The following is a 24,810-nucleotide window of genomic DNA, read 5'->3' as shown; positions in this document are numbered from 1 at the left end:
TTGGATAGTATAGGTGGGCACTTCCACCCCCGCTACACTGGCCATCCCCAGCCTGCTGGTCGATTCCTTTCATTTTTGGTCCCTAGATCTTCATCAGGCAAACTCAGTAGAGGAACCACAACTCTTTGGAAGATTTATGTACCAGGTGTGAGATGGACTTGCATTAAGGCCCTCCTTTTAACCAGTTTGAATAAGCCACACTTGACTCAAGCCATAATGAGCAAACTGCATAATTTTGCATGCCTGAACTAAGGCACTGTCTTGAGTTAAAGCTGGGTTAATCCCTATATGAGCTTAATGCAAGTTGTATTAATATATACACATTTTTTTCCTTTTAGATGTGGTGAGTACACCACCATTCTGCTTCTAACAGTGTTGAGGAACTGCTTCTTGCAGTTATGAGGAAGGATTCAGAGCCTTGTGCAGTTGCCTCCATCCCGATGCTTAGTTTTGCTGTCTGGGGTTTGGGGGAAATGTGGCCCCAATACAGCAGACTTGGGAAGGGTGGCTTAGTGATTAGAAACAAAGCATTCATTCTGTTTTGTACAGATCCTTTGCTTCCTTCCTTCTGGTGCCAAGAAAAAATCGGCAGACAGAGCTGAGACTGAGTCAACAGAAGAATCTTGCAATTCCATACATGGATGATGTGTCGAAGATAAAACGGATATTTGCAAAACATCACATACCTGTTTTTCAGACCCACTAACACACTGAGACAGAGGCTTGTATACCCTAAAGATCGAACACCAAAACATAAGAAGAGCAATGTAGTATATGCAATCCAGTGCAGTGAGGTATGTTCAGAGCTCTACATTGGAGAAACCAAACAGCCTTTACACAAGAGGATGGCCCAGCACAGGAGGAGCAACAACACAGGACCAGAATCAGCAGAATCCTTCATCTAAAGGAAAAAGGACACTCATCTGAGGACAATAATGTTCACATTTTGGACAGAGAAGATAGGTGGTTTGAGAGGAGTGAGGGAATCCATTTATGCCAAAGTGGAAAATCCTCCCCTCAATAGAGGTGGAGGCCTGAGACACAACTCGTCTCCCATTTTTCATGCTGCTCTTTCATCAGTCCCCAGGAAGATTAAGACAAGTTCAACAGGGAGGCAGCACTTAAGGACCCACTTGGGGATGAGTGAGGGATTAGGAGCAAGACATCCACATCCCAAAGACTCTACTAATTCCATCTCCTATTGTCCCTTCAACGAACCCATCATGTTAGTGAGAAATGCAGCCACCCTGGAAGGCATTTACGGGGTCCCCCCTAACCAACTTTCTAGACTGAAGAAGCTGCTTGGACAAGCAGCGAAACCTATCAAACCAAACGAAAAGTCCAGTCGCCATGACTCAACCTCCAGATAACTACACCTGGATGACTCAGAATCTTCAACTAGTAAACAGCTTTTTGGCTGCTTTATAAATCTGGGGTACGGCAAATGCTTGATTTAATATACTAATGGGGAAGGGTTGACTAACCTAACTCAAGAATGGCAAGATGTCTCACTTTTCCCTGCTCGAGCAGGTCCCACTGCCTGCTTCCCACCCCACCAATCCTTCTAGCGCCTCAGCCAACATCCCAGTGCAGCATACTCCTGCTCTTCAGATTTTGTCATTCAGTGCCTTAAACTTGAGGGTTTCAGGAAAATGGCAAAAACGCACCTCATTCACCAGGCTTTTAATTTCAAACTAATTTTAACACCTTGATTTTAATTCTATTAATTTATTAGGTTTTATTTATTGTAGTGCATCACCTTGAGTGCGTATGTAAGAAGGTTTTTTTTTTTCTGGCAGTACATGCCACAGAATTTCATACCAATAATGCAGCAGAAACCATAGAAAGCAGTATCCAAATGACAAGTATTATTATAACAGACCATGCTAAAGCCTGACCAGAGCGCAAAACTGTTTATTGGGTAGAAAGACAGTAACTTCAGATGCATTTGTTCAGTGCGTGTAAAAAATAAATAGTAATTGATTCTACAGAAGTGAAAGATTTCAATTTGTGAGTGGCCAAATTCCTGAAGGTAGACTTTTCTTCTTCCTATCATTCTGAATTAGATGTTGGAAAAGAGGGATGTTGTTAACTTGAATACAGGAGACTGTTGGTAGAGAGATTCCCCATTCAAGGTCTTTCAATTCAGCCTTTGAGAGATGACATTCCAGCTCGCATAATTTCATCAACCAAGAGAATGTTGCTAGCAATTACAGTGCTGGAGAAAACAGGAAGAGAGATGTCACTGGTGTCAGTTTACAGTTAATTTAGCAGAAGTACATTCAGCCCTTTTTCTTGCATTCTTTAAAGAAGGTTCACGTGGCCAATTACATTTCTGCTTTTTCTCCATACAGTAAAAGCAAAAATCCTGAAATATGAGACTCCATATCTAGTTACTAGCATTAAAGCAGTCTGGAAAAACAGACCAACCTATTTATATAAAAAGTATACTCAACTAGGTCTTAATTGTCAAGTAGGTCTACATACAATTCCAAATGCAGTTAATGTCATTTTTCTTTTAAATGGTTAGCTATAAAATGTTACCTAGAATGAAGCAACTGTTTTTTAACACTGTAATTATCCCAGATTCCAGCTGCTCCTGCCACCATTGGTTCACCTGAAAGACACAGGAGAAAGTTCATTAAAAGGCAACAATACATTCCATAGTCTTCAACCGGTTGCCAGAGTTCTGTTTTATAATGTACATCCAAGAGTATTCACACCCTGTGCAAGCTGGTTTGAATTTTGGAAAACTAAAGACATAAATATTCCATCCAGTTAAAAATGGTTTAGAAACTGACAAGTAATTGTCTGTGTTCCCTTTGGGAGCATTTGGAAATTATTTTTTCTTCAGATAACAGTTCAGGTAGAATGGGAGCTCCACAAGAAGACTGTTGTGAAGCAATCATCTTAAATGTTTATTTTTGCTTAAACTACAGTGTAACAAGATCCCCATCTGTGACATACTAAATGGTTGTAGCCTGCCCTTGCCTGCGTTATTAGGAACAGGACCAAGCCTTGTTTACAATGTTCTGATTTGTGATCTTTTAGCAGTTACAAGATTATGTAATTGCTAAAGGATCACAAATAAAAAAAGTACAACCATTGTCACCAGTTCACCACAATAAATTCTAGATACCCTAAAGATGAGAAATTCATGTTGGTTTAGTACCACTGATTTCCAAATAAAAGCCTGCAAATGAACCAGTTTATAATAACTGTCATTTTGAAAGACTATCACACATCTGCTAGATTAGTTTCTAAAAGAAAAAAAATCAAGATGATCATAAAATACCCAGCAGTTTGGAATTACAAAGTACATCTCAAGCCCTTGTCAATCATGCCATTCGCAGCCACCATCCTGTACTTACCAGAATTTAGGTCCACACCAACTAGTTGTCCTGACTCAGCATATTCTGCTTGAACTTTAACTAGCGTTTCCTGAGGATCATAGCCAGCATTCTGAGCAAGTACCTGTAAGAATAAATAAGGGAAAAAATAATTTTGTATTTCTCACTCTGTCAGGAAATGAACTATTTGGTATTTAGTGGAGATAAATGCCCAATATATACTTAGAATTGACTGTTCTTTACCCCTTTTTCATTTTCCTTTCGGACGTATCTATGCTGACAGCTGTAAAGTCTTCTCGATGGTACCTACAGAGCTCAAGATATCTACTAGATGTTTTTGTCCAGAAGCTTCCTACCTTAGGGATGATAAGCAATGCGTCAGCAAATGCCTGAACCCCCAGCTGGGCTCTTCCTTTCACACTGGGCTTATGTTTCACAAGGGCATCAGCTGTTGCCACCTCTAGGGCTCCAGCACCTGGAACCACACAGCCTGAAAAAAAGAAAATCACTGGTTAACATCAAACTTGCAACAAAATACAGAACACACACCCAAGAAATCAGTACTTAGTTATTACTCAAAAAGGGTAAATTCCTGTTTCTTAATAATCCTGACGTGGCATCCTACCAAACAGAATCGCAATCCAATCATGATTGAGGGAGAAAGTCATTTTGAAGTACAAGCCATACTGGACTCTAGAAAGCACAAAGGCAAACTGCAATACTTAGTGCAATGGAAACACTTCCCCAAAACAAACTATGAATGGGTAGGCAGCCACAATGTGAAAGCTCCCAAACTCATTAAAGATTTTTACACCAAATATCCACAAAAGCCTAGATAAACAGAAAACAACAACAATATTTGTATTGTATACAGTGGTACCTCGGGTCACGAATGCTTCTGTTCACGACCAATTCGGGTCACGAACAGCACCGTTTGCCAAATTTTGCTTCCGTTCGCGAACGCCGGATCGGGTGACGAACACGACCCGTGGCCATTTTCCCTCCCGTGACACATGGTCGTGGTTTCCTGGAGGCGAGGGGGACTCTCCCTCCAAGCAATAACCGCCTCCCCACCCGCCTTCCTGTCCTCCACGCCAGAAGTCGCGTCGAGCAAGGTTAGCGTTCTCTCTCTTTGTACTGTATTTTGTTTCATATTTTTGTGGTTTTAAAAAAAAATACATATGGTTCAGAACAGATTAACCGTAATTACATTGAACCTTATGGGAAAATTTGATTCGGGTCACGACCAATTCGGGTCGCAACGAGAGTCGCGGAACGAATTAAGTTCATGAACCGAGGTACCACTGTATATTGTTTCTTTTCTTGCAGATTTTATTTCAAATGTGATGACATTCGTCTTGTTGGAGGGCAGCATGTCAGGATCTACGCAAGCAACTATCAGAAGGCTATTAAAATGTTATTAGAAAATTTATAATGTTAACAGGCATGTGCTAATTAGCTAGTAAGTACAAATGTTAGTTTAGGAAGGAATCATAACTTGTGTAGATGCTTGCTTGTTCCTGCCATAAAAGGGAAGAGGGGAAATGGAGAACAAACAACAAAGGCCAGGTGTGGTGTTATCTAGCCCCGAGGTGCCGGCAAGGCTGAGCAAGGTGAGACCAAAGAAGAGGTACAAAGGAATCAAGCGGGAAAATAGAGTAGAGGGGGGTTAAAAGGAGAGCCCTGGCTGGGGAGGGTTAGTCTCAGCAATCTATGGAATGCTGTATACTGCTACTCAATAAAGAAATCTTTACTGGAAACAAACCGGCTCCAGATTTACTGGAATTGGGAACTGAGTGTGCAGACTCTGACACCACCCTAAACACTGTCTTTGTGGGGAAAACTGGAGAAGGCAGTGCTACGTATGCCACCCTGAGCTCCTGGACTTCTTTTTGATAAAGTGATTTTTGAAAGAGCCATTAGCCAAAATTTGCCAAAATTAAAGTAACATCAAAATAAAACTTCCTTTGATCAACTGGCTGCATTGAGACTACTAAAATATGAAATGCTTCTAACCCAGACTCACCATCCTCAATGGCGTTTTTGACAGCACGCAGTCCATCTCTTACAGCATCTTTGATCTGGGTCAGTGTGTGCTTATTCGGTCCCTTGATCAACAGAGTCACAGAACGAGGGTTATCACACTTCTCAATGAAAGTGTACTTCTCTTCACCCTGTGCAAAGAGAACAATCCAGACATTATTTAAGGAACATAAATGCTAGATATGTATAATTATATATTGGATTTTCTATAGTTTTGAACAGTACCTTTATTATATTCTTATTACTATATCTATTTTTATCTGGCTTATTATTTTTTAAAAAGATTTGAGTTTTTTCCACTGAGAAATATCTAAGAATTCCAAGATGGATTCTATGAAACTACTTTTCTTCCATCCATCCATCTACCCACCCAGCTCTTGAACAACACTAATACCACTACTGAAATTAGGTGTTAATTACCATGCTTGCCACAGAAGTCAAACTGAAAAGAATTAAAGATTTCAAAAATCAAACTCACCAAGGTATATTCATAGACAAGACCTGCATGTCCCAGGCAGTCAACAGAAAGGTCATCTACAGAATTCATAGCAACACCTCCACAGGCAAGGGTTAACCTGAACATAAAGAATAAACATGTTCTTGGATATTTCTGTTATAGTCTGGGTTCACACACTGTAGTTTGCTTGATTTGGCTTGGCAAGTTGTGAGCCCAGTTGTGATTTATTCAATAAAGCATGGCTTAGGGTGATAGGAATACCTGCTCCTCTTTTTGAATGCAATCAAGAATGTTAAGCAGTCCCTTTGTTTTAAAAAAGGGATCAATATGTGCGTATCTTTTTATAATAATAATTCAAAGTCATTAAAGTGACTGATTTATACCAGCATTCTAAATGTACTTTGAAGAAATTCTAAAGAAGTCATTGTTTATCATTTTCCAAGTTTTCTAAACATCTAGGATTAGAATTACAATATAAGAGAAGATTACTCCTCTCCAAACTTTTGGGTGTCACTCTTTTTTTTATATTGGCTAAACATTTTCAAAGGAAACAAATAGCATTGTAAGCCCAAGGCAGTCCCCCAGGTTCTTCCAGAAACTGACCTCTCCATGTTTCTTCGTTTTGCTCTGCGCAAAGCTACTATTCCTTCTTTTGCAAGTGCATCCAGGGAAAAAGGGTCAATCCCCTGAAAATACAGAAGAGTACACAATAAACAGATCTGCTAAGGTTTAAATAAAACTAATATTGAAAAATTAAATAAGGATAACATGCAATAATACTGTGGTTTAATGGATCACTTGAGGTTATTATATCCAAAAGTCTGCAAATGGCGAATTTACATCAACTTATGTTATTTGCATAATAATGATTATGATTATTAAATTTATATGCTGCCCAATTCCCAGCGAATCTGGACGGTTTACAATAACACAAATAACATAAATTGTCACAAATGACCACTTACATGAATTGCCCTATTTCTGGGCTTTGTCCAACAAAAACTGGATGCAAATTTTGCCCACTGCACCTGAACTCTGCTAAATGGGAGACAATTAAACCAATGTTTCACTCTATTTAGCCCATTTTGCATTATAGGCCCATTTGTTAGGCAATCATCTCAATCAACACCAAGCCCTTCTCTTACCTTTTGGTTGATCACTATAAAACCTTTATTTGAATCTCCAACAACCGTTTTTTTCAAGTCTATGATTTTATTCACTCTTTCTTCAATGAACTTTCTTTCTGCTTTAACTAGCTTCTCTCTTTCTTCTGCACTCTTATAAAAGAATCCAGAATTCACCTCACTGGAAAAAAAAGCACATAATGTGGATGCTGTCAGAATTGAAATTATACAGAAAACATAAAAAGTAACCACGCCCTTGGGTCAAGCGTAACTCCTAATGACTACATGGACAAAAACCAGGCAGTTTTCTTGGCAACTACAGCTAGTCCTTGCTTAACAACTGTTCGTTTAACAACAGTTCAAAGTTACAACGGCCTTGGAAAGGGTGCCTTACGGTCCGTAAAGCACTTCCAGCTGTTATAAAATGTCGCACTGCCATCTCCTGCAGTCATATAGCTGCATTTCGGGCACTTGGCAACCGGCTTGCATTTACAACCGGTTAACAGGCGCCCTGTGATCACATGATCGCCATTTGCAATCTTCTCTGCTGGCTTCCCCAGAAAGTCAATGAGGAAGCTGGCAGGGAAGGTTGCAAGCGGAAGGGATGGAGGGGAGCTGAAATCCTTCTGCAGGCTTCAGGAAGAGAGCTCAAATCCTGAAGATTTGAGCTTCGTTCCTCCAGCTCCACAAAGGATTTCCCTTCCATGCACAAAGAGGAGCTGAAATCCTTTTGCAGTCTTCAGGAACAGAGGTCAAATCCTGAAGATTTGAGCTCCATTCCTCCAGCCCCTCAAAGAATTTCTCCTCCATGCACGGAGGGGAAGGGAAACCCTCCGGTGGGCTGCAAAAGGGAGGATTTAAGCACCACACAGAGCTGAAATCCTTCAGCAGGCAACTTTTTCACTCCGTCCGCTTAACGACCCAGGAGATTGCTTAATGACTGCAACTGGGAGTGCCTGGATTGCGGTCATTGAGCAAAGCAGTCGTGTAGGCATCTCACTTAATGACCGCTTAGCTCAATGGTCAAGATTCCAGTCCCAATTGTGGTTGTTAAGCAAGGATTACCTGTATACAGAAATAGTTTCCCATTGTCACCTTCCAGGATTTTTCCATCTCCAAGTCCAGTCGATCGCTCCCATTCTCTGGTGTCTCCCATTTAAGTACTAACCAGACCTGGCCTGATTTGCTTTCAACCCCAGTAAACATACATGTGAAGATAAGGGGAATCAGAAGCAATTTACATCAGAAATGGTCAGAGTGGCTTTCAGGTAGACCAAGAAAATCCCATGAACCAGCCTCTAAAACTGTAGGATTAAACCTCAGTTTGCAAGTCCCAACTAGGGCTGTAAGTCCTAATACATACATACGTTTTTTCATACTCTAATGACACATTGCAAGTAAGTATGTAAGCATCTTCAAGCCTCTTCTTCATGTCAGGATGACGAGCGCCATGATCCAGGACAAGTCCTCTTATCAGGCTATAAAAGATATTTAAAACAGCCTTTCAAGAACTCAGTTTCAGCTGTTTATCCTGTCTACAGTCTCATGCATTTCCTGCTAAAAATGGACTCCTAGGAACAACATTGCGGTGTATCCTTTTCAGACCCGTGCACACTGTTTTAGCACAGCATGTCATTAAACGAATCCGAGGCAAACTTTATTCTTGCATGGTGTCTGACTCCATTAGCTACTGTAAAAGCCAATGCAGAATTCACCCATGCCCCCAGCTATAACTACTGTACTTCAAACCTAGGAAACTTTGGCTTTCATTCCTTTAACAGTTCAGAATAAAATATAACTAAGTAACTTTCTTTATCAGATATAATAAAGCAGAGACAATGTTGCATATCTTCCACACCCTAAGGCCCAGATGCTGATGTCTGGGACAGCAACTCCCAAAATTCTCTGCCATGCCAGCAAAGAATTCCATAAAGTGCAATTCCAATATGTCTGGAAAATACCAAGTTGGGTTAGGCTAAGGGAGATGCAAGAATGATATATTTCAAGGCTTTGGGAACAGAATCCATTTATCTTATACTTACGTTGTATCTGTTTCAGATTTGTGCTTCATCTCCATTATTTCAACCATATAAAGATCTATTGGCTCGTTTGGTTTTCTGATTGCCAGAATTGAATCTACTACAGCCTTCGAAGAAAAGAGAACAAACCTCATCAAACAGGACTTCCAGGATTTAGAAACCCCCCACCCCCCTGGATCCACCTCACTTTAAATATGGGAGTTGTATATAATTTATTTTTGGAGAACACAAGAAATCAATGAAACTCACCTCAGTTAAGATATCAGCAAGCTCAGCATGGACCTTTGTGCGGAGGGAGGTTCTGGCAACATCTAGGAGTGTTTCCCTGTCCATTTCCTTTGCTACTTTGACCTGCTCCAGGACCTGAAGGGCTTTTTCTTTTGCAGCTTCAAACCCTTCTGTAACTATTCGAGGATGTAACCCCTAATGCCAAACAAATGATTAAAAAAAAACACACACACATATCCAATTCCACACTCCAGCTATAGGCAAAACTCAAGTGATCAGTTCCACAAGCAATTTCTTTTTACAACTGAAGGGCACAAAACTAAAAAAACACTCCAGAAGGTACCCTAAATCCCTGGAGCAGGTACTGAAAAGGCCCAGAGTCACTGGGAGTTGGGTGGCATATACATTTAATAAGTTATTATGAGATTATTATTTTTATTAATGGTGAAGGTTGAGGGGGAAGAAAACAAGGGAAAGTCTGCCTACACAACAATGGATTCAATCTAGTGATTTCAGTACTGTGGTATTTAAAAAAGGAAAACTATTTTACTTTTCTTTCTTTTCTTTTTTAAGCCTTTCTAGATGACCTGAGGCTATACATGACGACAATTTGTACTGTCCTTTTGAATACATATAAAAGGAGAAATAGTCCTTCCAATGCAGAGGGTAAAGTACAGTTTATTCTAGCACAGAATTATGCCAAAGGAACTATGGAGCTCATTTGGGTGTTCACTGTGCAACAAGTTCAGAAATTTCTCACACACTGTGGTCAGAAGTCAATTATACACCCCCCCACCCCCAGTCTGAATAAATAAAAGTTCAGTTCCATAGCAAAAATGCAGGAAGAATAATTTGTGTTAAATATGATTCAATGTCGGAGTTTGACATTTTAATCTAGTTTAGGTATAACATAGAATGGATGTTCACCTTGATCTAGCAAAATATGGACATGCAGCTAAGAATCTTGTTTTAATGGCAATACTAAGAATTTCTCACGGAACTTAGCTTGTTTTATTTAAATCTGAAAGCAAACTGAAGCTGTGCTCATAAAAATATATGCTTGCAGACTATAAGTACATAAACACTGTCACATACCTCTGAAATATAGAGATCTGCCTGCTTGAGCAGCTCACCAATTATGAGAACATTAGAAGTGGTCCCATCACCAGTGATGTCATCTTGTGCTGTTGCTACTTTGGCTATCAAGGAAGCTGTTGGGTGTTGAATTTGCTGATGGATGCAAAGAGGACAAAAAGAATATCATCAAAATGTCATTCCTCATCCATTTACTATTGTGCTCTGTTATCAATTTAATAATTTAAGGAAACAATCTATAGAAACACCAGCAGTGCATACATTTTAATTAATCTTAGACCCAAAAATAAGCAGAGAGGAGCTCATGTTTTGACCAACAGCACACTGTTGGTTACACAGTTTGGACATATGCCATTTTGTGCTGAAAAATAAAACATAAAATTATCATTAACTTTTGACATAACATTTTAAATATAATTTTTGGCCTACATCACCAATAGTGTTCACTATCTAAAGATCTACTAAGGTGCCTCTTTTCTGCATGTAGTCAGAGTTCTGGAAGATATTATTTGATCTGATATTTTAAAACTATATTCTTGGAAGGAACGGAAAGCTCACCATCTCATGAAGCAGGACATTGCCATCTTTGGTAAGCTTGATATCCCCAGCACCAGACACAAGCCTGTGGAAAACAGAAAGCAAAGCCATCACCCCTCAATACAACCTTCCTTTTCCAAGTATTTGGGCAAAAGGACCGGTAGAACATAATTTACTAACATCACTACCTCTCCTGTGTCAGAATACAAAGGATGATTCAATAGTTTGGAAAAAGAGATGACATTTTCAAAGCAAATTATGTTTCTTTGAGTTCATCATGAACTGTAATCAAGGAAAGACATATTAATAAAGTATACCTCTTAATCCTAACATAATAATTTGAAATGTGGGATATTATTATAAAGTACCCACACTGCCAACCCAATGTGGTGAATCCTCTGATTGTTTGGCAGGCATCCCATTCTCCCTTTCTCTTCAGAGAAGAAAGGAGGGGAACACTAGCAATAGCTTGGCCAGTAAGATAATAAACATCGTCAGTGTGAGACACTATGCAAAATAAGGTACAAAGAAAGAAGTATAAAACATTGAAACCTGGATAAACAAATAGAAACCCTCCAGAAACTGCAGTACACTGGTGGACACAAGCTCATGTAATAGAGAAATGTTAGGCAGGTGTTCTGCAGTATTGGGCAATGGCAAACCATCACATCCAAGGCTCTCTTTTCTACTTTCAATTCTGGGACTGACTATCCTATTAAATTAATCAAAGGAATAGGCTTCTAGTGTTATCTCCCTCCACCAGCCAGTTACAGCAACCAGATGCAGATGGCAGAACAACTTCACTATTTTAGGAGTTGTGTAAGGGGGCTAATTTTGGGAGAGGTACAATTATAAATTTATGACATTGCTTCATACTAAGATTTGGCCAATCAAACTCACCATGCTTTCATTCAGCTGACAGCAGCTCTCCAATGTCATGATTTATAACCATGCATTGATAGCTAAGCCAAGTACTTGATAACTAATAGCCACTAGTGTTCCACCTGTGATAGTTAACTGAGAACATAAGCTGTAATCCCTCTTCCCCCAAAACAAAAAGATAGCAGTGGTCAATCAGTATCTTTCAAATTCTGACTGGTACAAAACTAACTGGCTGGTGGGGCAATTCTATACTCAAAGCCTAATTTACTAATTTGAGAGCCAGTGGGGTTAAGGAGTTTGACTAGGAGTAGGAAGTTCTAGGTCCTAGTCCACCCTCTGCCACAGAAGCTCACTGGGTGACTTTGAGCCAGTTGTGTTCTCAGCCCAGCCTACCTCATGGGGTTGGCTACTGTGGGGACAAACAGAAGGAGGAGCATTAGGTATGGCACCTTGAGCTCCGGTACAAAAGGCAAGATATAAATTGAATAAAGATTTATAGCTAACTGCATAGATAAAATGAAGCAAGCCCTATTTATAATCACCCTAAATTTATTGAGGCAGAAAATATAAATATTTTATACATATCTGGAAGTTTATTGTATAGCCCAAAGCTTTATAACTGTAATTATATGCATTTTAAAGACATATTTGCTCTCTCTCTCTACATGTATCTATTTTTAAATAGATACCACTATTGGTACTGCCTGATCCCTACACTCTTTATAAAAGAAATTTTCACTGACAACGCTGTACAAACGAGCATATTGCGTTGTTAGCTGGGTTTGGGGCTCCTTCGACGCTATTTTGCGCATGGATTCACCTCGCCGCTTCCGCCGTCGAGCACCATGTGGATGGGTGGGGCTAGGCGTAGCCCCTCCTCTCCAACCCTGTGCTCCCCACAACGAGCCCTCCCCCCCCTTGCCTGCCTTACATCTTCATGGTTCCTTTGGGCCCGAGATTGGTCCTGAGCACATCCTGCAGGCCCCGCGCCGCGCTGATATTGACCGCCAGGGCTGCTTGAGCCCGCGCCACCTCAGCTTTGGGGTTGAGCGCCTTCACCGCCATCTCTCCCGGCTACCTCTGGAGGAGAAAAAGAAAAAGGCGACTGCGCGTACGCTCCCGCCTGACTCGACTGAGTCCTGACGAAACGAGGGGCGGGACTAGACGTCACAGCCTCCTTCATTCTAGAATAGTCCATATCAAGGCCTAGACACTGGCCTCCTATTGGTCCGCTGCAAGCCCGCCTTCCCTTCCCATTGGTTAAATATCTGCGTCGCTCATGAGTCCACCGGCTGCCTGATACAACGGCTAAGGTGGCGGTTGGAGACGGTTGCTATGCAAAATGGTGGTGGGCCTAGGCATGAGAAGTACGTCATGAATATTCATAGAATTTTAAAATATTGCTATATAATCTGATTAGATTAATTTTTTAAATACATATTGATATCTGAATTGCTTAAAAAGTTATTATGAATATGTAAGTGTGAGGAAGACAAAATGCATAAAGAATATTTAGGATATTGTTATAGTCCCTGTGTGTGTCTATATAAACATACTGTACACATGTATCTGAAAGCACTGTTAGATTACTCCCTTAATCTGGGAGTGCTCAACAAAATCAAAGGAATAAACATACATAGCACTGTCCTATACTTTGTGTAAAATAATTCTACTCTTCCTTTCATTTTGAAAACTACCCACTAAAAACAAACCATTTGCAATTTTTCCCTATAGTTTAATACACATACCTATGTTACATTAATTATGCCATATCCTTCGGAACAACTAGAGAAGTCAAAAGTCCTAACATTTGGTTTTTAAGTTTTAAAAATTCTGTTTTGTTAGCTCTTCTAATAAATATGTGCTGGTGACTTTGGGCCAAAGGGATAGGCTGGGGGTGCTGCAATTGCACCATCCTCCCAGCTGCATGGCAACATCCTTTCCCAAACTGCTTGATCTCATTACGGTGCTGTTGTGGTCCAGCCTGCTAGCACTAAGTGATTTCAATCTCCCCTCCCTGAAATCAGAGGCAGTTTAAGGGTTCATGGCTGCGATGACAACCATGGGATCCTCCCAAAACATCAGTGGCCTAATGTGACTGACTATATTCACCTTGGTGCAGATGTATTGTGATCTTGTTTTAGGTGCTTTTTCTTTTTTTATTTATATAATTTTTATTGAAAGTGTTAAGAGCAATAATAAGAACTAATACAAACTAAAATGGAAAAGGAAAGAAATACAGAAAAAGCTAAAAGTGCAATAAAAAAAAAAGTGGGGAAAAATGATATACAGACATATAATGGTATGAAGAAGTGGCTTCCGATATTCTTCACAGCAGTTATAAGTGCAATTATATTTTAACCTCTCTCTGTAAGGTTACATCATGACTCTCTTCTTTCTATAATTTATCCTGTCTAATCATCAAAACCATAAATCACAAGTCCATAAGGGGTTTCTAGTCACCAATAAATGTAGATATTGTCCTTTCTCTAATCAAAGAAGTCAGTCTGTCCATCTCAGCAATTTCTGTCAATTTCACCAACCATTCCTCCATAATGAGCAATGCCAAATCTTTCAATCTTTGTGCATGTAGTAATCTTGCTGCAGTATTCATATATTGAAATAATCTTCCATGGTTTTTTTCTAATGTTTATCCATCAATCCTAAAAAGAAAAATTCTGGTTTCAATTGAATATTAATCTTTAAAATCCTCTGTATCAATGTACCGTATTTTTCCGACTATAAGACGATACTTTTTTCTAAAATCCTTACCCTAAAAACTGAAGGGCGTCTTATTCAAGGAAGTCAGCCGAGAATCGCGCGGTTGCAAAACTGCCCATACTTTGTTTCTGCAGAGAGGCTTCCTCCTATTGCTAGCCTCCAATTACGAGTGAAATAGCTTGTCTCCCAAACAGACTTCCTCCAATCACGAGCCTGATGTAACTGATGTCAGCTGATGCTGAACAAACCAATTACAGGAAGGCTGTTTGCAGAGACAAGCCATCTGCAGTTTCACTCGTGCTTGAATGTAATCAGTTATGCCAAAGAGCCTGGAAATAGAGCTGCAGAGAGACGGTTTGGACCTCCTCCCACCGAGTGTATCAGGTCAATGTTAACTAATTACTAAATAAAAATGTGTTCTGCACTATCTTTAAAATATTGATTTTTTAATTTTGGGTTGGAAAAGTGGGGGTCTTGTACATGGGGGCATCTTATTGTTGGAAAAATACGGTATGTATTTGAATCCATTTTTTTAAAGCTTTTTTACATGTCCACCAAGCATGATAAAATGTCTCTTCATGTTGTTCACATTTGAAATGCCTTTATACATTCTAGATAATTTCTCTGGCATAATGTACCAATGATACATCATTTTATAAAAATTCTCTTTAAAATCGTAACATAATGTAAATTTCAACCCTTTTAACCACATATTTTCCCACTGATCCATTAGTATATTATAACCAAAAGTCTTAGCCTACTTTATCATACATTCTTTAACCTGTTCTTCCTCTGTTTTAAATTTCAACAAAAATGTATACATTTTAGCAATTACATGTTCATCATCGGTACACAATTATACTTCAAATTCTCTTACTTTGCATACCATAAGTCTTTTTATCCATTTTAAATCTGTCTGATAACTGTAAATGGGAAAACCATTGACAACGTTATCCTTCTGCCATTAGTTCCTCTCTTGATTTAATTTTATATTCTCCTTGATGATTTTCCAATAATTCCTGGTACGTTAACCATTTGTCTTTGCCTGCTGTTTCTCTTCTATAGAATGCTTCTTGTGCTGAGATCCACAGAAGCGTTTTCGGGCACAGCCTGGGTTTATATCTATTCCATATTCTCAGTATGGCACATTTAATAACATTATTTTAAAAATCCACATTAATTTTAATTTTATCGTACCATAAGTATCCATGCCATCCAAACCTCAGGTTGTGGCTTTCTAACTGTAAAAGTCTCTTGTTTCTCAGCAACACCCATTCTTTCATCCAGACCAAGCAACAAGCTGCAAAATACAGTTTCAAATTTGGTAAACCCAATTCTCCTCTTTCCTTTGCATCTTGTAACACTTTATTTAACTTGTGGTTTATTTCCCTTGCCATACAAATTTAGATATATCTTTTTGCCATTGTTTGAATGGGATGTTTGGGGGACTTTTCCTTCAGTCCATTTTCCCTAGAGCTGCCAGGGAGGAGGGGCTTATTAAAATGGCCCACCCCAGATATCTAATGGACCCAGCAGGTTTCCTAATGGCACTTGAGCTTTTGGTCAAGACTCTTTTGGACACTTTGTTGATCTCTGGAACACAGAGGTACAGCTAGGGCATTTGATAGAATTGCCCCTGAGCAGCCTTTCCTTGCCTGCCAATCCTGTGTAGCCCCATGATTCAGTGAGGGCCTCTGGGAAATGAAATGGGTGAAGAGATGCCTGGAGCAATGCTGGTGGAAAACAAGAAGCAAATGTGACCAGACATGAGTTAGAGCTTAGATTTGAGCTTACTCTGTGGTAATAAAGACAGTGAACCATAATTACTTCTCTGTCCTTATTACATTCATGGAATGTCAGCCAGCTGCACTGTTCAAAATGTCCCAGGCATTTGGGAAAGGATGTGCTGGAAGATCCGGTCAGTGTTAGTTGTCTGGCCAAGCATTTTGCAGATTAAATTGTTCATGTTCATTCTGAGTTGGAAGTCACATGAGCAGAATCTATGGAGAAGACAGATGTTTTTGAGCCTGTGGATTCTAAAGAAATGGGCACAATCCTCTGCAGTCTGAGCTCAGCCACCTGTGAATTGGACCCCTGCCCTACCTGTCTAATAAAAGTGGCTAGAGAAAGGGCTGGGAGTGGGATACAGGATATAGTCAATACTTCTTTGAGGAAAGGGGAGGTGCCAGAGGCTTTTAAAGGGCACTGATTCACCCACTTCTCAGGAGGCCCAGCATGGATTCAACAAAATTGGACTACTACTGTCCTATCTTTAATTTTCTCTTTCTGGGGAAGGTTATTGAAAAGGTTTTGGAGCTGCAGTTGTCAAGGGCTCTGGAGGATACAGATAATCTATACCCATGGCAATTGGGTTCAGACCTGGTCATGGGATGAAACAGCATTGGTTGCTCTGATGGATTACCCATAGCAGGACTTGGGTTGAGGAGGTGTGACCATCCTTGTCCTCCTAGATCTTTTAGCAGCTTTTGATACTGTCAACCACAGTATCCTTCTGCACTGCCTATGAGGGCTGAGGGGTTGGGGCACAGTGTTGCAGGCGGAGCCAAATGTTGGTGGGAGTTAACCCCAAGGACAGTTTTTTATGGAATGCCTTATGGTTAAGTCCTTTCCCATATCTTGTTTAGTATCTATATGAAACTGTTGGGAGAGGTCATCCATCAGTTTGGGGTGAAGTATCACCAATATGCAGGTGATAGTTATACAGTGCATCTTTACCCCAGGCCTATTGGGAGATGCAGTAGAAGCCATGACCTGGTATATGGAGGCTGTCAGGGTTTGGATATGGAAAAATATGCTCAGACTCAATCCAGACAAGTTGGTGATTCAGAGGCTTACTGATTCCAAGATTGCTCCATCTTTGACTCTTGATGGGATTGTGCTCCCTTGGAAAGAGCAGTCCTACCGTATGGGAGTCCTTGCAGACTCTGTCTCTGGTTTGAAGAGCAGGGGGGGACTCTGGTCAGGAGGATTTTGCATAGTTGTGGCTTGTGTGCTAGTTGCAGGTGGTAGATACAGATAAATCCATAAATAAATAAATAAATAAATATTTTCCCTAGTTGCTTTAAATGGGTGCTTTGGCCAGTTGGTTTTTATTTATGTATTTATTTATGTAGTTATCAAATTTGTATGCTGCCCAAATCCCAACAACTACTGTATGTATGTATGTATGTATTTTCTTTCTTTTTGTGTGCTGTGAAAAGCATAAGTGGTGAGAGAAGAGCAGGAATGGGGATAGAACTCTGGCTGGTTGTGGGTTTCTTTGTACCTTCCATCTTCAAGGGAGGACAGAGGGCAGCAGTGGGGAGAAATGTATGGTAGCACAAAACTGCTGCTGAGGATTTGTGAGGCCAGTGACTGTGTAGAAGCATCCTCAACATTCCACCCTCAATATTTAGCAGGCACTGCATTGTTACTCTTCTCCCCCACTTCTAGGATTTTTTTTAGAATTTTTTAAGGAACGTTTAAAGAATTTTTTTAGTATCTCTTCCTTTATATTTTTACTTATTATTAGATTTATATCCCACCATTATTTTGTACAACTCAAAGTTATATACATAACGCTTATACCTTTTATTTTCCCCACAACAACATCCCTGTGAGATGGGTTAGGCTGTGGGATAGTAACTGGCCTAAAATCACACAGCTGGCTTTCAAGCTTAAGGGAGGACTAGAATGCATGGTCTCACACTTTCTAATCCAGTACCTTAACCACCATGCCAAACTGGCCCTGGAAAACATTGTTTTGGCTCCATTCCAGTTAGGATTCACACTGAATTTGTTAGGAAGGAGAGTTATAGTATTTATATATTTTACATAATTTGATATGGAAAATATTAGTATATATAATTTAATTCAAACATTCTTATTATAACAATATATTGTATTAATACAGTTATAACTATTAATAATTTCCCCATAGCATATAAGTGGTTTACAAAACTTTAGGAATGTCTTATGTATTGTGAATAATACATACTGTAATTCCTTTTGAGAGTCACACAGGTTTTCCATTTTCCAGGTGTTCGGAACTTAGAATTGTATTGGGGCCTCTTCATGGTGTGATCTGCTTTAAGAAAAAAGGAAATAGGTAAATGAAGCCCCCATTCTAGCTTAGTTTCCAAATTTCCAAATTTGCTACTTTGTATTGTTTGCATTTGCATACAATGATTTTTAACGGACACTTGAAAGTTTCTTTTTGGTTCTTTTTAAAATTTCCAGCATTTATTTAGGGTTGCCAGATAAATGCAAAAACAGCCTTGGAAGGTGGTCCGCTATTCTTATCCCCACATAGAACAGCTTGTCTAAACTGGGCTCACACATTATGCTGAACTAGAATTTTCATACAATAATGATTTGCAGAGTAAGCTATTATTAGTTGGTTCATATTTCACTCTAAGCTGAAATTTTAAAGAATCCTTAGAGATGGATGTGTTAGAATGATACTTTTATATATGATTAATTTATCCATCACCTATCCATCCAAATTAATTCAATTCTCTGGGTTCACACAATTTACTCAACCATAATAGTAGAGCAAAATAGCATTCTGGGTCTGATTCCAAAAAGGTGCTTCAGAGTGCATTGGGATGCAAACATAGCCTCTGTCTGCAGTTCCTTAAAGTGAACTGTTTGGGCTTAAGGCCTATAGACAGGTGTTATGTCTGCATCCCCAAATCCTCCAAAGGACCATTTTACCTTGAAATCTAGAGCATTGCACCACTATACCCCAGCAGCTGAGTTTGAACACTACATCAGGCTATAGTATGTTTAGCTAGTTTGTGATATAGGCTCTTCTATGAATACTACCAGACATTAGCTGAATTAAACTCTGAATTTAAATTGGATATAAATTATATCCAATTTATTATATCCAATAAATTATATCCAATTTATATAATTGGATGATATAAACTGTACTGAAATAAATTTTCCAGGACATGCTTTCTCCCCATTTTATAGAATTCAGAAAGAAAAAGCAGAATCTGGGAACTCACTTTTTCTCTAATTCAGAGGAAATATGCCCCCTTCTCAAAGGTGCAGAGACAATAACATGCTTGTAAACCACTGGAAAAGAAGATAATATATTATTTTCTCTGCCCTCATTTTGAATCCCTAGTCTGAAGTCTGTCCATAGCTAGGTATACAATATGTATTTATACATGGATCCTGTTATCTTAAGATCTCAACCTATATAGAATCAAACAGTAGAGGGCAGTACATTCATACTTCAACCAAAAACTTGGGTTGATTTCCTTGCTAATAGAAAATGTAGACTTTAGTTCTCAAGTGAATTTCCCTAAATCAATCATCAGCCATTTGATTCTGAAACTGATTGTCTGCCCTCTGCCCTATGACTGAGAATAGTTTCAGAGAAGGAGAGGGGAGAGTGGTATTGGGTGGAAATACATTTTAGACACCATTCAGCTTAAACTTGCAGTGCTAATTAAAATGATCTCTCCTTTTAATCCTACAGAGGAAAGGAAAGTTATTGGGCCTTGGAAGATCTAATAATTAACTTCCCATATTATATCCAAATCCAGGATATAGCTGAACCTGGGAACTGGGCAAAACCTTTGAACCTGTGATTTCAGCAATTAAGAGTGTTTAACTTGTATGCAGTTCTAGTTCTTTCTTAGACATGAAGCCAGGTGGATGATCTTGGGCCAGTAGCTCTCTCTCTCAGCCCTAGGAAGAAGGCAAGAGCAAACCACTTCCAAAATGTTGCCAAGAAAACTGCAGGGACTTATCCAGGCAGTCATCAGGAGTCAAGACTGACTTAAAGGCACATATACACACACAAAATTCCTATGCAAGTTCCTCCTTGGACCCTTCCACTCTTGTACTAGTTCAAAAGCAAATCTGATTAACTGTGACAATTTAGTCAATTTTTTTTTTAATTTTGCTTCTTATAAAGGTCTTATAAATTCTACAGAGCTTGCGGGCAGGTTGTCTTCTATTAAAGGATCTTCTCCCTCCTCTTATCACCTGAATTTCAGCAGTTAAACTCATACTGTTTGCTGCCATCTAGTGGTCTTTTGAATTTTGATAACCCTGCAGGTGCCTGTGAAATTAGTTCCAGTTCCACCAGCCTAAGAAGTAAGCATTTTGATCAGAACTTACCACATCTTCTCAGTATCAGTCACCCTTCCAATCCTGAACCGTGTTGAGAAAAATGCTTGGATGCAAAACTGATGACATGACATCATGTCACTGTCACAACTCTCAGTGGAGTTTTTAATTCAGGAGGGGTTATGATTTGGTAGCCAGGCAACTTCATCTTGTTACCAACACTCCAAACAATCCAAACAAATGCAACATGTATTGGAAAAAGGCGTGGAGGGGCAGTAGCCATTTATTTCATTTCCTTTTGGTTGTGCAATTTTTGTTGTTGCTTTAGGACTAGGAAATAGTGTTAGCTTGGAATACTTGTTCACTTACTTTTTTGTAAGCTCCTACTAGTCAGCCAGAGGGAGAATGCAGATTGGTTCATTATATTCTCAGCATTCCAGGAGTGAATAAAGCTGGCAGATTTGCTTCAAACTGCTTTTGAGGAATTAAGGAATAGAAATAGTGTTTTATGGACGTGCCCTTTACTTTGTCATCGTTATAGCCATAACATGCATTTCTGTAAATGGATCTGTTAAAATATATGTGTAATGTATGTTTAACAGTCCTGTCAGATTCCACTGACATGTAGGGTAATCCACTAAATATAACTATTTACCTTAAACAGTATAATCCATAGATAATGCCCAGATCAGGTTTATCAATTTTCAATTGGTCTTTGTAACTGAACCTTTAAGAGAACCTTGTGCAGACCCTACACCATTCTCCCTGCTAGCCAACTGATCAGTTGGATCAGTAGTGCAGAATGAAACTGGCAATCTGCATTAGAGCTCCCTCCCCCATCCCCAGCAACTGTAATGGTATGTGAAACCAGGGATCTGCATCAAACCCACTAGAATTTAGAAGGAAGCTACATTTCTTCTCCCTTCCTCCAGGTAAATCTGATTAAGATGGGTGGTTTCCATCTGCCATTAGCAGTGGGAAATTAGCAATACCGAGTAGGATTGCTAGAGGGAAACTTCATTTTGGGAAAATGAAAATGACAAGATTATCTCAACCCTTCTATTGGCTTGTCTGCAGATATGTATAAAGGTATATGTATATGGGTAAGTGAATATGTATGGATGTACATGTATGTATGAATATATGGATGTACATGCACAAGTGTACCCCCTGGTATTTCAGATGTAAATAATACTCAAAAACCCCTTCCTCCAGTGACCTCAAAAATTATCAGTTTTCTACAGGTCTTTTAGATCTATTTAGATACTAGACAATCCGTAACCCGTTGTGCCATTGTTTCAGAGATCTTTCCTTACCTAAAAAAGCAGTGGGAATGTGAGCAACTTGCAACTTGCTGCTGGCTTCCCCATTGACTTTGCTTGTGGGAAGCTGGCAGAGAGCATCAGAAATCTTCTTTCCTTCCTTCCTTCCCTCCCTTCCTTCCCTCCCTCCCTTCATTTCCACATATAATATAGGCTTGCGCCATTTGCCCTCCTCTCACAACTCTCAGGAGAGCCTTGGTGAAGCCTCCTCCTCCTCCTCCTCAGCCGACCAGCAGAATGCCTGCCAGTTTGCTGGGGGAGGTGGAACAAAGGGAGCTGCACCACTGCTCCCCATTCTGGCATGTCCTCAAAGGCCCCCTCGAGGGAGGAAGAGGGCTCACCCGTGGACCACTGGTGCCCCTCAGCCAGCCCTACCTCGCCAGCAGACATCCAAGTCACTCCCTCATCCTTCCCTCAGTGCCCACAGCTGTTAAGAGATTTCAGATTTCTGCCTTGTTTCCAAAGCAGCCAATTGCCACTTGCCTGTCGGGCCTTGCCACCAGGCAATTGGGTGCAGGGGACAGAGGGAGGCAGGAAAGAGGTCAGCCACACAGTGCTGAAGGAGCCACAAATTTCCCAAATTTCAATCTCGCGGGAGTAACAGGTCCTGGATTTTGGATGCATTCTGTAAGTTAGCCCATTTGAGGCACCTTGGTTCAAAAATTGTTGCACTATGAGGCACCATTTCACCCAGTTGAAGGTTACAGATACAAGAGTTTTAGTATCTGTAACCTTAGTATATAGATAAGTTTTCTACACGCATGGAAGTGTTTATGTATTTATTGACTGGAGTTTGCAGAGAACAACATTTGCCCCTTCTGTACCCAGAAAGCTATCAGCCAAGTTGCTAGCTCATGAGTGAGTGCTTCATCTCATCCCTCAGCTCAACCCTTAAACATATCCCTTCTCCCTATTATTTTAGTGAATAAATTGCAGAATCCCCCCAGCCCCATGCTTCCATGTTTGCCATGGTGACAAATTTCTGTCGCCTTCCAAATTTCCAATGCTGATGTCCTGGCAATTCTGCATTTGGACATCTTTATCTAATCATGCCAATACACCGCTAGGAAGCCAAAAATTCCCATTCAGTGAGAGCACCCCATTGAATAAAAGCAGCTGCACAATTTAAGTGCTATTTTATTGCCTTGAAATAGCATTTGATGCTTTCAGCACAGGAATATACTGAAACTGCTTATAATTGCAATCACCCACTACAGTATCATGTGATCAACAGAGAATTAATCTCACCTCATTACTGGGGTTGTTTCTTTGCCTGGAAAGTCCCAATGAGATCACATATATGTTAAATTAAATGACTTCGTGCAGTGCAATTTCAGATATATGTCTTACCATGAATGCCGCAAGATCCTGTAGTTTTCTTCAAAATGATGAAAGCAGAATTGCACTCCTCAAGCAGTGTCCAGCCCATGGCTGGACCACAAGCCCACTGCAGTACAAGCAGTATCACAACACATTACAAAAAGGAGTAGCTTGTGCCATACTGCTTTCATGAACCCCTCCAGGAATACTGCCATGAGTCCTATTATTTTCAAAATCTAATGGGTAGGATATGAACAGCATACATACTTGATTTTGAAAGGTCTTGCACAAGAACTTTTTCAGACAGTAGAGGTTGATGTACATGGGAAAGTTGTGATTTTTTAAATGTGCTCATATATTTAAAAAATTAATGCAGATTAACTGATACCTATATTGGCTGTGTAATGTATAAGATGCAATCTGGTTACTGAATTAACCCATTTTTCTGGTTTTGTACAAGACACTGAACCATAAACATCAAATAGGCAAGGTTCACACAGTATGCTAAAACAAAACAAGAACCAATCTCTCCTGTTGAAATAATTGTGAATGATGTGTGGCAGAAGTCAGATGCAGAAATTGGTTGAGAGGTGTGACTTTTGCTGTGGTAAAACTTCCTTTGGAAAGGCTCAAGAGATGATAGAGAGTGTGGGTGTGGGTGTTGGGTAAGATCCTGCCTCTAAACAAGGGGCTGAATGGAGAAGCTTTTGGTCTCTTTCAGCTCTGTGACTGTTAAACTAAGCTTTCCCTTCGTACTGTATGACAATATATTGTCTCTTAATATAACTCCTGTTACTACCTCAAACTGAAATGGGGAGCTATGATTTTTAAGCTGGATTTTGATTGATTTGGGAACACTTTGGAAGCTTACCAACAGTATTTTTCATGAGCAGGAAAGACAAGCTTCCCCAAAAGACAGTTTGCTCACTAACTATTGAGTTGCAGAGGGCTGGGGAGGTTTGAAAGTGTATATTCACTTTCATGTTCATGAAAGCAGTCCAGGACAGCCCAGCAGGCTTAGCAGGGCTCAGTGCTAACCAACTTTTCTTCAGAATTTATTCCAGAATATATAAGGCACTTGAGTTTCATGGCAGGCAAAATTATGCAAAAAAAGTTCATTGAAAAGGAAAGACTGAAAGAGCTGAACTGCTGCAAACAAAATTTGCATGATTTTATATCTGTGGAACTCTTTGGAAAAACAGCTTGCATTTTCTTGCCTGCTTCGAAACCGCACATTAGGAGCTGTTTCAGCGTTGCCACCGTTCCCCTTGTCTTCTGCAGCCAGCAGCTTTTTACCTCTTCGGTTTTCTTCTTCAGGTTGCCTTCCATGCCAGGCCTGCTGGCTCAGCTCCCCATCCCTTAATCTGACTCCTACAGACTTGGCAAGTTCAAGGTGACTTGTTCAAATCAAGACAATTTCCCGCCTCCTTTTCCACCCACTTTCTCTCTGCCGGCTTCTCCTCAACCAATCAGGAAACTTTCAGGGCTGGGTTTGAAGGGCTCCTCCCCCCCCAAGTGCAAAATTACATGTTTCTTTCCTGAGCCTTTCTGTAAACAACCTGAGCCCTTTGCTTTCATGTAAGCAGCAATTTTTTTAAAAAA

General features: G+C 40.0%; 1 protein-coding gene, 1 long non-coding RNA gene and 2 other non-coding genes across 4 annotated transcripts; all 4 read right to left on the bottom strand.

Annotated features, from left to right (window-relative positions):
- Positions 1-1,898: 1,898 nt before the first annotated feature.
- On the bottom strand, positions 1,899-12,892 carry CCT6A (chaperonin containing TCP1 subunit 6A). The gene is made up of 14 exons (XM_007429684.4): positions 12,687-12,892; positions 10,895-10,958; positions 10,337-10,471; positions 9,263-9,436; positions 9,017-9,120; positions 8,342-8,452; positions 6,996-7,155; positions 6,454-6,536; positions 5,872-5,968; positions 5,377-5,524; positions 3,707-3,840; positions 3,372-3,474; positions 2,545-2,617; positions 1,899-2,218 (listed from the first exon to the last, which is right to left on the bottom strand). Exons 1-14 carry the CDS (start codon positions 12,818-12,820, stop codon positions 2,146-2,148), a joined length of 1,593 nt encoding a protein of 530 aa, XP_007429746.1. The 5' UTR covers positions 12,821-12,892; the 3' UTR covers positions 1,899-2,145.
- LOC112540810 (small nucleolar RNA SNORA15) lies at positions 8,561-8,695 on the bottom strand. Its single transcript, XR_003084867.1, has one exon. It is a non-coding gene; the product is annotated as a small nucleolar RNA SNORA15 (small nucleolar RNA).
- Positions 9,850-9,981, bottom strand: LOC112540811 (small nucleolar RNA SNORA22). The gene has a single exon (XR_003084868.1). It is a non-coding gene; the product is annotated as a small nucleolar RNA SNORA22 (small nucleolar RNA).
- A 1,054-nt stretch (positions 12,893-13,946) lies between the features above and the next one.
- On the bottom strand, positions 13,947-24,762 carry LOC112540809 (uncharacterized). Its single transcript, XR_003084866.2, has 5 exons — positions 24,505-24,762; positions 20,936-21,040; positions 19,492-19,561; positions 18,474-18,560; positions 13,947-14,418 (listed from the first exon to the last, which is right to left on the bottom strand). It is a non-coding gene; the product is annotated as an uncharacterized LOC112540809 (long non-coding RNA).
- Positions 24,763-24,810: the final 48 nt, after the last annotated feature.

Source organism: Python bivittatus, unplaced genomic scaffold (genome assembly GCF_059951505.1).
Source record: "Python bivittatus isolate LINGU-HERP-01145 unplaced genomic scaffold, Pbiv_v1 ctg000690_np1212, whole genome shotgun sequence".
In the NCBI taxonomy this organism is placed as follows: domain Eukaryota; kingdom Metazoa; phylum Chordata; class Lepidosauria; order Squamata; family Pythonidae; genus Python; species Python bivittatus.
The sequence above is the reverse complement of the archived record's forward strand: the minus strand, read 5'-3'. Positions and strand labels throughout refer to the sequence as shown.

Excerpts from the sequence above, each read along its gene's own strand:
- CCT6A (XM_007429684.4), bottom strand. The coding sequence starts at position 12,820 with ATGGCGGTGAAGGCGCTCAACCCCAAAGCTGAGGTGGCGCGGGCTCAA. Across the intron at positions 7,156-8,341 it reads TCATTAGAGTATGAAAAAAC|TGAGGTGAATTCTGGATTCT; the intron begins GTATGTATGTAT and ends TTTTTTTTCCAG. Across the intron at positions 3,475-3,706 it reads CATTGCTTATCATCCCTAAG|GTACTTGCTCAGAATGCTGG; the intron begins GTAGGAAGCTTC and ends TTATTCTTACAG.